The 12420-nt window shown below is 40.3% G+C and overlaps 1 protein-coding gene across 2 annotated transcripts in view; it reads right to left on the reverse strand.

Annotated features, from left to right (window-relative positions):
• LOC147221751 (netrin receptor UNC5D-like) overlaps nucleotides 1–12420 on the reverse strand; it is a 214397-nt gene that overhangs the window by 43882 nt on the left and 158095 nt on the right. For both annotated transcript variants that reach the window (XM_086169480.1, XM_086169479.1), the window contains 3 exons: nucleotides 11770–11955; nucleotides 7461–7823; nucleotides 946–1030 (listed from right to left, as the gene is read on the reverse strand). In XM_086169480.1, the coding sequence (XP_086025606.1) occupies nucleotides 946–1030; nucleotides 7461–7823; nucleotides 11770–11955 (634 nt within the window). The remainder of the gene's footprint in view (nucleotides 1–945; nucleotides 1031–7460; nucleotides 7824–11769; nucleotides 11956–12420) is intronic.

A 12420-nucleotide genomic window follows, 5' to 3' on the forward strand; every position in this document is an offset into this window, starting at 1 on the left:
CTTTGTGTTGTGAGGTGGACTTGCTAACCACTGCACCACTGCACCACTGCGCAACCCTGATCTAAATGTCAAATCTCCGAACAGTTGACTAATTTATAAAAATGTGACTTGGGGGAAAAATGTTCAAAATCAAGAAATCCGCAGATAAATTGCAAACTTTCCTTGCAGCCAATTCGAAAGCCTGTCCAGGGCTAGAATAACAAAACCAAAATCAAAGTTGAACAACATATCAACAACAAAAAATATGTAAATTAAGACATTATTCCATAACAATGTGTGATCCTGCATTTCAATAGCTCAATAAAAAGTATCTGCCGTTTGAGCAAAAGTCTCAAATTTTATGAGAGAATAAGTTTGATAAACCTCATAATCAAAGTAAAACATGAAACCAGCACACACAATCTTTTTTTTCCCCTCATTTTCATCTCTCAACAGTCAGTCTGTGATCTTACAGTCTAACAGCGCTCATGCTTGAGACATTTTCTCACTTCTGACATAAATAAACATAATTAGAGGTATCTCACCAGAAATCTGACTGTTAGCTGTTTGACATTTTTTAATTCACTGGAATTTATCCATCATTTAACCTTTTCTGTTCAAATAAATATTTTGATGTCATCAAACATAAAGGACTTTGACACATTGAAATCTATGACATAGACATATGATCTAACCCTTCAGGACAGTGCAATAAATTCTCCCATTTAATTTAATTCTCCCGGTGGCACCGATGATGAAACAAATCATGTTTTCACTTTTATAATCTGCTTCCCACTTACTTAGAATCAGCCAGGGCTAAACACAACCCATGTCATCAAAGTGAGAGGATGAGGAGAGAGGAGCAGGGCAAAGGATGCAAAGTCATGCGAGATGGATGATGAGATCGAAGGAGACCGACAGACAGATAGATGCTTGAAAACATATTTGGTTGAACTGTGGCCTCACCTTGCCTCCTCCTGATGGATCACCATGTACATTTCCCAGGACATATTTTCAGGCACGGCTCCATGGGGCACAAGGAGACTGACCCCTGGAAAGCACACACAAACACACACACGCATGCAGGTCTCATCAGCAACAACCGTGGCAGCCTGATGGTGCAGGGCAGAATAAAGACTCATTACATTCGGTACAAGCAGGGATCATTTGAGTATTTATGACTCTACTTGATTGCTTTTCAGTTTACTGTGTTCCACTATAAATAAGGATGAATTTGATAGCATGTAAGTGATCCAACACTATGTTCAATTTGTCAATTGTGTCATTGATACTGTTGTGGGTCAGCTTTCTGAATGCTGATGATGATGAGAGTATTTGTATTAAATTTGTTGTTGATGACCTCAGTGTAGATTTTTATGATCTAGATGGTTGTTGATGTTATCTATTTTAGTTCTTTTTGTTTTTAAAAATACAGAAAAAAATTATCAACTGAGAAATGCATGTAATTCATATGTGTGGGAGCTCTGTCACACAACCTACTGAGGAGGAAAAACAAGCTACTTTGATGTAACATTTGCAAGACACAAAAATGTGTCGCTTTGCTGTGAGTGACAGGACTGAAAACAACAGTTGCTTCTGCTTAAAGCCGGTGTTGCTCCTGCTACCTCTTGAAAAACAGATGCTTCAGAGGGAAGAAAGTGCATGATATCATTCCCTCAATGTCTAAACATAGGGAGCTACAAGGCTAATTTGATATTGCTGCAAACCATAAGACCTACTGATATAAAAAAAAAGAAAAACTGATCTTTTCCTTCCTTCAACGTTGATCACTTAATCGAAAAAGAAGAGGAGGAATATACATTAAGAGATCATTAGCGCTGCTTGATTAAGTTGAATGAATGAAGAAGAAAGATCTGATATTTAATTTTTGTAAATGTACATAACATAAAATATAACAATGTACATAACATAAAACATTTATGGTCCACTATATTCAAGACAAGTTCAAATAAAGGATCTCCGTGTCAGATTTTTTTTCAAAAGTCAGCTGCTAACCAATTCGTGCAATTCTGGAGTGAAAATCTCCCCCCTAGCCCTCCTGCTGTCAGGTGGAAGCTCTGACCACTGTGCCACCCACAAAACATAAAAATTGTAATAAATATTTAGAATAATAAATGTGCAATTTCTGTTTCGGTTGTGTGCCTCTATGTATGGCCCTGTGACTGGTCCAGGGTGTTATCGGCCTCTGGGAAAGGTTCCTAACTGCAGGATAGAAAAAGAAGTATCGATAATGAATGAACAAATGAATTTGTCTGCGGCCTCATGGAACCTTACAGATGTTACTCCAAAGCTATCTGAAAAACGACATTTTTTTTTCTCTTGGCTCCGCTAAATGTAAAAATTCCAACAGAACAACCATATCTAATTCATTTGGTAGATGGGTCATCCCTTTGGGGATGAAAAAAATCAATAAATTAAACCATAAAAATACAAAAAATGTTACTGCAATTCCAATGATGTCAAACTTCACATTCCAACATATACACCATCAAGAAAATATGAGTCCACGCTTTGCGCAGTTTCAGTAGCCAGTGACCTTCATCCAAGGAGGATTTCTCAAACTATGTGACTCGCACTCCTACATGTGTGTCCCCATTTGTCCTTATAGACTCCTGTGTTTTTGAAAGCATGCAGTAAGTTGATTTTAGTTCGGTTCAGAGTTTGGCTAATTGGATTTCTCTATATACAGCATTCCAGATTAACTCTCTCCATCTGTGGTTCATGCCAGGGGTGAAATGCATTATTTTATTTAAATACTTTCATTAATTCATAGAAGTTAGAAGTTGCATTCAGGCACTTTTTGTTTACTTTCATCTCAGCATTGAATCCAGAGGAAATGAGTTATCTTATTTGTATGATGTATGATGTAGGTTTTAATCATAGATGTAAGCAGGAAACTCTTGGGTAAGAAAGTTATCTTTGTATACTGATCATCAGGCTAGTTCAACTGAAACTAAATTCAATTACATACAAATAAAGGATGCTGTAATACTCCTTTCAAAGTGATCTGCAATGAATCATGAGGTTTGTTCATTCCAGCTCGAATGTTTAGTGCCTGTAAAACACATGCACATAAATACAAACAAAACCTGAAAAATAGCTGCAATATTGAAGGCATACGCCTTGAAAAAGAAATAAATGGATATGAAATATAGACAAATATTTCTGTTATTCTTGTAAATGCTGTTAAACACAATCTTGAAACAATCTCTTCCAAACCAGGCCATTCTTATGATTATGCAGCATCTTTCAAAGAGCTGAGAGTGAAGTTTGTCAACAGAGTAGCGTTGCCACCGCTGCCGCTGTCGCTCTAAACTATTCATCGGTTCCTGTGTGAATGGGAAAGCATTCAAGTCAAAACCAGAGAGCATATAAAGCTCCGGTTGACAAATAAAGGGTTGAGAGGAGCAGTGTGGGAGATGACAGATAAAATGGGTTTTGGCAGCTCAAAGGAGACTGGATGTTTTGTAAAAAAACATTTGCAATCTCAGTTGGTGCATTTTAACAAGTTAGATGACATTAAATAAACATTCTGTGTAACAGTTTTGTGGCTCCAGAAAAAAACAACAACTGAATTTGATGTGAAAACTCAACAACAAAGACAATGTTAGACTTTCTCTTCTTAGGACCATGAATTAGGTTTAGAAATATTTAAATGGTCGGTTAAAATTAAAATTAAAGCAAAAACAAAAACAACACCTCCAGTGTCAAATAAAAGACAATCGATACATTCACAAGACATTGAACGATCACAATACAACACATTGCACATACACATAAGGGTAGGCCCTCAAACTTTTCAACTACAAAAGCAACACTGTTTAAATCCTCCTTTGAAACACCCCATCTATCTATCTATCTATCTATCTATCTATCTATCTATCTATCTATCTATCTATCTATCTATCTATCTATCTATCTATCTATCTATCTATCTATCTATCTATCTATCTATCTATCTATCTATCTATCTATCTATCTATCTATCTATCTATCTATCTATCTATAAATTCATACACATAAACATGTGTATTTGTGTCTTCTCCTTTCGGCTTTTTCCTTCTGGGGTCGCCACAGCGAATCAACCTTTTCCATCTAACCCTATTCTCTGTATCCTCCTTTCTCACGGTAACTGACTTCATATCCTCTCTCACTATGTCCATAAATCTTCTCTTTGGTCTTCCCCGAGACCTCTTGCCAGGCAGCTCCAACGCCAACATCCAACATCCGTCTACCAATATATTCACTATCCATCCTCTGTACATGACCGGACTTCTCTGACCTTCTGTCCAAAACATCTTAAATGTGCTGTTCCTCTGATAGGCTCATTCCTGATCCTATCCTGGCATGCAAATGCTGACTTCTGCTCTAAGTTTAGTTTCCACTACTCCTTCCCATAGCTTCATTGTATGTCTCATCAACTTTTTCCCTCTCTATTTGCTGTAATTCTGCACATCCCAGTATTCTTAAAAATGGGCACCATCACACTTTTTCTCCATTCCTCAAGCATCTTCTCACTTTCTAAGATCCTGTTGAATAATCAGAAACTCAAATGCTGCTTCTCCTAGACACTTCCACATCTCCACAGATATAACATCAGGACCAACTGCCTTTCCACTCTTCATCCTCCTTAATGCTCTCCTCACTTCACTTTTACTAATCTCTGCTACATTATGGTCTACAATAGTCACCTCTTCTACCCTTGCCTCTCTTTCAAGTTCCAAATTCATCAGCTCTTCAAAGCACTCTTTCCATCTTCCCATCATTCTACCATCTGTCAATACAATAAAATTTCCCTCTCTATCCTTAATCACCCGGACCTGCTGTACATCCTTTCCATCTCTATCTCTCTTTTTTTGCCAACCTGTATAAATTATTCTCTCCTACTTACTGTCCAAATGAGCATACAAGTCATCATACGCCCTTTGTTTTGCCTTTGCTACGGCTATATTTACCTTGTGCTATATTGCCCTGTACTCCTGTCTGTTCTCTTTAGTCCTCTCAGTGTCTCACTTCTTCTCTGCTAACTGCTTTCTCTGTATATACTCCTGCACTTCCTCTTTCCACACCCAAGTCTACTTATCTTCTTTCCTTGGAGATGACACACCAAGTATTCTCCTACCTGTCTCCCTGATCACATTAGCTGTAGATGTCCAAGCATCTGGAAGCTGTCCCTGGCCACCCAGAGCCTTTCTCAACTCCTCCCTGAAAATCATACAACACTCCTCCCTTTTCAGCTTCCACCACTTTGTCCTCTTGATCTTCCTTATCACCAGTCATCCTACAAACCACCAACCTATGCTGGCTGGCTATACTCTCACCTACAACTACTATTCAGTCTCTGATCTCTCTCAGGTTACCTCATCTATACAAGATGGTTTCAACCTGCATGGTCCTACTTCCGCTCGTATAAGTTACCTTATGCTCCTGTTTTTTCTTGAAAAAAGTATTCACTACAGCCATGTCCATCCCTTGTGAAAAATCTAGCACTTTCCGATCCTATACTGGATGCCAAACCTGCCTATCACTTCTTCATCCCCTCTATTGCCTGCAACAGTATGCCCATTGAAGTCTGCACCAATTATCCTGCTCTCATCTCTGGGGATATTCTGCATCACTTCATCTAACTCATTCTAACTCACATCCCAACAGTAGGGCATAGCCACTAACAACATTGCATTGCACCTTCAATTTCCAGTTTCAGACTAAAGTCTATCTGACATTGTTTTCACCTCCAGAACATTCCGAACAAACTCCTCCTTCAAGATAACCCCTACTCCATTTCTCTTCTCCTGTCAGCACCGTGATAGTACAACTTAAAGCCTGCTCCTAAGCTTCCAGCCTTACTCCCTTTCCACCTGGTCTCCTGGACACACAGTATATCCAACTTCCATCTCTGCGTCATGGCAACAAACTCTCTACCTTTTCCTGTCATTGTCTCATTATTCAAACTTATACTCAGTCCCAGACTCTTGCCTTTCCTCCTCTCTCTCTGCTTCTGAACACACCTTCCTCCTCTCCTTCACAGTAGTCCAATATCCACTTGTACCCTAAAGGTTATCTGCTTAAATGGCGGTAGTTGCCTTGATCGATCCAGCATGAGATTGTTAGGGGTGATTCGCATATTTGGTTACGTCAAAAGTTTTATGCCGGATGCCCTTCCTGACACAACCCTCTGCATTTATCCAGGCTTGGGACCGGCTCAGGGAGACACTGGCTTGTGCCATCCTGAGGCTGCATTGTGTATGTGTTGTGTGTGCATATATATATAATGTAACTATTCACTATCAAGACAAAAGATAGTCAACTAACATCACATCTCAAGAGTTAAGACTAAGGCACACACATGTTTTACTGAATTACTGTGAGTAATGTCCATCATCCACTCAGCATTAATCCACAAAGGTTTAAATGTAGAGACACACGGTGGATGCGCTTCGTCTCATGTTAAACTCAAAAAATATCAAGAAAAGTGAGAAAATGAGGATGATAAGTCAACGGTTTGCAGTAGAAAGACTGCATGCAGCATGTGGGCGATTATAAGCATTATATAACATAAAAACAGTTTAAGTGATTTATTTTAAGGCATAAAGGGATACAACTAGCACATTGATCAATAGATTATAATTTAGAGAAAGCTGAAGGGTAAAATTGTCAAAGTGAAAGTTTGTGAGCTGAGCTTTAGCCATTTGTTTGACTGAGAAAATAAATTATTTTATCTCTTTGGGAAATAAGAACCTGGAGACATCACAGTGAATGGTAATAAATAGAGTTTTTAATTTAACAGCTTCAAAAGACTCTCATTTACATGCCGTGATATGTTCGAAGACCACATAATTAAATGATAATGTGATATAATAAAAGAATAGCCTCAGGGGGGTGGAGCCTATCTCTATCAGTGAGTAAGTGCCGGGTTCCACCCTTAACTGGTTGCCGGTTGATTACAGGACCACATATAAACACATGCAATCATTCATTCTTGCTTTGAGGAGGAAATGCTATTCCCTGCACCACCGTACTACCACAGGTTATCCAAAAAAAAATGCCTGATTTGGGACCCAGAGATCAGTGAAGACACAAAATCTGTAAAATAAAGGTTGCATTGTTGGGTTTACCATGTCACTGTTTCATCTTGTGTTGCAATTACAGCCCAGTATCACAATATCTTTTAGAGCAAAGTCAACTGTTAATAGGAAAGAAATAATAAAAATACCTCAGAGGAACCCACTATGATAGCTGTACATATAACAAAGCGTTTAGGCGTTATTGGTGGATGCTGTGTTGCCACACTGTGCGGTGGCTGTACCTTATAACAGGACACCCCATGACGGCTCCTGTAATGAGAAGTTACTGTCGCCTCACAGTGTGTTACCAGCTTTGCATTAACATAAAATGGCTATGTGCTTTTTTTTCTTCTAACAAGCTCAGCCTGTCCTTTTATCTACAGCCTTCAAGCTCACCGGTGTTTGGCACCACCAGCCGTCCTCCGGGGTGACCGAAGACACCTGTGGTCCTCAGCTGCTCCTTGCTACCAGTCAGAGGCCCATTGAATGTTAGCAGGCCCTTCTTGCGTCTGTCCACGGAGCTGCAGTAATCCCGGGCCAGGTCCCGTGGAAAGGTCTCGGCAGGAGCTTTGGCATGAAACTCGGCCCGCTCAGCCACTCCGAGGGACACCATAAAGGAGCTCTGGACTTTGACCTTGATGTCTGGCAATGGGTCAAATAGTTCTTTGTCTGCACTGTCCTGGAAGCAGAGAGGAGTGCTGTATGTCCGTCCCACAGTTAAATCTGGCTGCATGGAGGAGTTAAAAAGCAGAGGGTTGCCTGTAGAGACGGAGACAGACAAGGACATATAGGCGCTTACAAACTGGCAGGGGACAAATAGTAACTGCAGAACTCTTTAATTAATGTATCAAAGCCCATCCTCTCACATTGAATAATTAAATTCTGGTGTCCTAGATCCAACTAAAGATAAAGACGGTATGCTGTTTTTCCTGGTTTACTCCTTTCTTGGATTGGTTCTAGTATATTTTAATTTTATGAAAATTGAGGTAGAGTTCCTCGAATGCTGTCTCACGGACTTGCGTCCATGCCAAAACATGTCTTGCATCCTTGAGAAGGGGGATACGCAGAATACCCCTTGTGACTTTTCTATAGCGTTGCCATATGCCCATGCAATTATAGATTTTACCAGGAAAATGCACTCCTTTACAAATGATCCAAAACTCACTCTTGCTTGGAGTCACAGGGCAATATTTTTGTGTTTTTAATTATTTGACTTTTAAACCTGTTACTTTTTACCTGTTCACCCAAAATGACGATAAAGAAAAGGCGGTGGGCGGTACAGGGCAGGCTAGGGATTCTGAAGCAGTGCTAGTTTAGTGTGTAGCAAAGGAAGCTACCAAATAGTACATGACAAGAAAATTGAAATATAATTTAAGGAAGAAGAAAATGCTTCAGTTTGTTTGTATGCATTAATCATTATCAGGAGATTTGCGCTTTCACTAATGTTGTTACTTTTTAAGATATAGACACAGTAGTGAACAAATCAGAATTTAATCTGCTTGATTGCTACATTAAGTCATGGAAGATTCTAGTATCAAGGCATTTCAAAAGAATTTCAAGGCCAAAACAATCTCTGAATTCTTTTTTTGCCGAAATGTCATGTAATTAAACTGGCATGTTGGGGCAGTTGACCAGCAGATGAGAGGCAAAAGTGCACAACCTGGACACAAGGTCCAGGGCACAAGGCTACGGTCAAAGTGATAGGTTTAATTACATCGAACACACAGCTTGATCTCCATAATTCATTTGCCGGTCACCTATTAGTCCTCCTGAAGGACATGGGAAGAAGGGAACAAGGCAGGGGGGGTTGAGGTGACCACTCTATAAATGAGGGGAGTCCTTCAGCTCTCAGTCTGAAGGATTGAAGGTCCCAGTCAGGAAGACTTCATCTGAGGCTGTTAGATGTGATACAACAGCCAAACCAAGCGAGCAGAGGGACCCATCGATCTGGCAGCTGCAGACAAATTGCTGCCCCCCCACAAAAATAACAGTGGAGTTCACTGAGTCCTTGCTGCCCAGCTGTTGCCTGGCGAGGGGCGCAAGGCGGGAGGTTAATGTTGTTTTATTTTGGGGGGAAATCATTAATTACTGCAAGGCATGATTTTTAATGAGCATTTTATATTTCAAACAACACATGTTGCTTTCAAGTTGTGTTCATGGAAAGCAGCTTGAAAATTTAGTGATATTTTAGAAGTGGAACAACGTTATTATTGTTGTTTTAAGTGAATTGGTTATGCCATTTATTTCAAGAAACTTGATTCAGAGTGAGAGAAAAAAAATGCCTATTATAAAGGAAAATGTATGACGCCTCATGGTTGATAGTCTCATAATAAATATTAATGTATTGATAACATTAGTTGTTATGCTGTTGTTGTCAGTGTCAAAAACCACTAGTCAGAAAAAAAGGCTGATTACTCGCAAATGTATCTGTTTTCTCATCATTGATCATGAAATATTTTGAGATCCATAATATACATACACACACACACACACACACACACACACACACACACACACACACACACACATATAAATAGTATGTATTTTAAATATTAACATTATGTGTACATTCTACAGACACCATTGAGAAGATTTTTACTAGCAATTATGCCTGCTCTCTCTCTCTCTCTCTCTCTCTCTCTCTCTCTCTCTCTCTCTCTCTTCACACACACACACGCACACACACGCACAGACTTACACACACACACACACACACACACACACACACACACACACACACACACACATGCCTACCAACAGGGAGGAGGACCAGCTGACTCAAGGACAGATTCATCCACCAGGGTGTCAGGGAGCTCAGCCCCCCCAACAATCAGACCCTGTTATCCCGAGGAAACGCTTTGCTGCTATACACACGCACTCTTTTCTCAAGGGTTACACCAGCACCTAATTTGGTCCTGACTGCATTGGCACTATGATTATTATAATTTTAAAGTGTTGTGTACTTTAAGTAATTTAATGAGACAAATATTGAATCTATTGTGGATCTTTTTTTGGATTTAGAGTCTTTTTCACCTTCTTTACATGCCAAATGTTCTAAGTCTCTGGGAGATACAATTTCAATCATCTGTACAGATATATATAAAGATAAATATAATAATAATAATACACTTGACTTTGACTGACTGACGGGGAGAAATGTGTTGATGAACAGGATGACAAGTTGCAAGACGATGCAACAGTTCACATGAATCACGTGGACTGTCAGCAGAATTACCTTACTGATAATATTTATGTCCTTTTCAACACCACATTTGTGCACAGGTTGACAGTAAAAGATGAACTAGTCAAACCACACAGTTGATTTTCCTCTCTGATTATGAGGCTTGCTCTTGAGCAAGCATCAAAATACGAAGTGGAATATTTTCATTGAATTTCAACCATCAAATCTGAGCATTTCTGTTATATCAACAGCATGGAAAAACAACTTACTATATAGCAACAAGAGCACTGTTGTATAAAAATAATGAAATAGAAAATATCCTTATTTCGAAACAGGATAATAGTGACTCAGTGGCTACTCCCACCTCCTGCAGCAGCCTGGTGGACATTACCCCTCGGCTTCTGGCATTTGATCATTGCTAAATTTTCTCCCCTCCGACTGAGTGGAGAGTGATCTGATTATCGCTTGAATGTGCATCTTAAGAATGGCGCGGTGAAAATGGAAAGGCAGTGTTGAGATGAGAGAAGTTAATGAAATGTACCTCAGCTTGAATACCTTGAGGGATAGGTTTGGAATTGGGCCTCTGATTAAAAATCACTCAGAGGCAAAAGTAATGCAGAGAGACAGGGTGAGGCTCAGAGAACTTTGCTGCAGGGAGTCATCCGGAAGCATTTAGGAACTTATTAAGCCTTTTTTTTTCTCATCTTGGTAATTATTGGGTATTTTCTATTACCACATATGCCTATGGAAAATATGATTCTAATGCTATAATGGTGGAAATCAGCAAATAAGAAAAAAACTGCAATTTCCACAGGAGGAAGAGAGGAGGTGTTCAACCCACAGTATATTTTACAAGATGCTTCATCCTGAGCGATAGGGAGGAAAATGGAAAAGAGTGATAGTGGCCGGTGGAGGGCACAGGGGGAAGCTGGCCTATTCAAATAGGATTGATGATCTGCTGGACCCAGACCCTCTTTCTTCACCTCCTTCCATGTGAGGCGGGGCTTCGCTGACTCCTGGGGCAGAATGCAGAGCTTCTCCCGGCGCTGTCGCCGTAGTGGCGAGGATGGATCACCTATCAACACTGCGGCTATCACTTGCACTAACCCAGATATGTCAGCGGCAGTTATGTGAAAGCTTGAACCAGCCTCTGACATGTAAGCAGCTGAAGTCATTGCACTGAACATCCAAAATGAAATTGATGTTTACGGTTTCAAGTGATTTTCCATCAATGGCTCAAGTCGAAGGAAGGTGATGGCTAGGGACCTGCTGTCTGATAATAATGTGCATGGTTTGCAGGGAAGGGGCAGCACTTGAGTTTTATTTTCCTGTGTTGTGCAATAAGACAAGAGCTGGCTGTCAAACTCCTTTCACAAATAAAAATTGGTGTAAATTCAGGGCTTGAAAAACACAACCAATCATGATTGTGACTCTGTGAATTAGGTCTTGAATGGTGATACTCTATGGCCTTGTGGTCATCTGCTCATGTGTGGAGTCAAAGCGGCTCTCCTCATCCTCTCTCACCTTGTCTTGTGGTCTTGAAGTTCAACGACTGGAATCCTCCAGTGAGAGCAGAGGAGTCAATAACATCCACGCCATATTCGCTGTGGTTCCTCCTGTACAGCATGACAGCCACCACCAAAATGGCCACCACGATAATGCCGGCACCAAGGCCCGAGTACAGGGCTACATTGTTGGACCTGTCCATACCTGGTGAACACACACAAAAAAAGATGATGCTCAATACAGAAAACATGAACAAATAGTACAGGTAATGCCTGTATGAAAATTACATTTGTTAGATGCTTTGGAAACAATTATAAACAAACAATTATGAATAAATTAAGATAAAGGATATATTTCTGTCATCTATCTAGTAACTCTTGGTAGTCCTGTACTACCCTGGTTCAATTCCAACGGGGGGCCTTTCTGTGTGGAGTTTGCATGTTGTCTTTGTGTTTGCATTGGTTTTCTGGGTTCTCTGGTTCAAAAAAGTTCATTGGCAACATTGGGGAAATTGCCCAGATGTCCGAATGAGAGAGGGAACGGTCGGTTGGTGCGATTGAAAGAGTGAACGGTTGTCACTCTGTTCATGTGGCCCTGCGATTGACTGGCGACCAGTCCGGGGTGTCCCCTCCTCTCAGCCGACGGCAGCTGGGACCGCTTCCAGCATCC

This window comes from Fistularia commersonii, chromosome 22 (genome assembly GCF_037954325.1).
Source record: "Fistularia commersonii isolate RoL2024-O1a breed Wild chromosome 22, RoL_Fcom_v1.0, whole genome shotgun sequence".
NCBI classification, from domain to species: domain Eukaryota; kingdom Metazoa; phylum Chordata; class Actinopteri; order Syngnathiformes; family Fistulariidae; genus Fistularia; species Fistularia commersonii.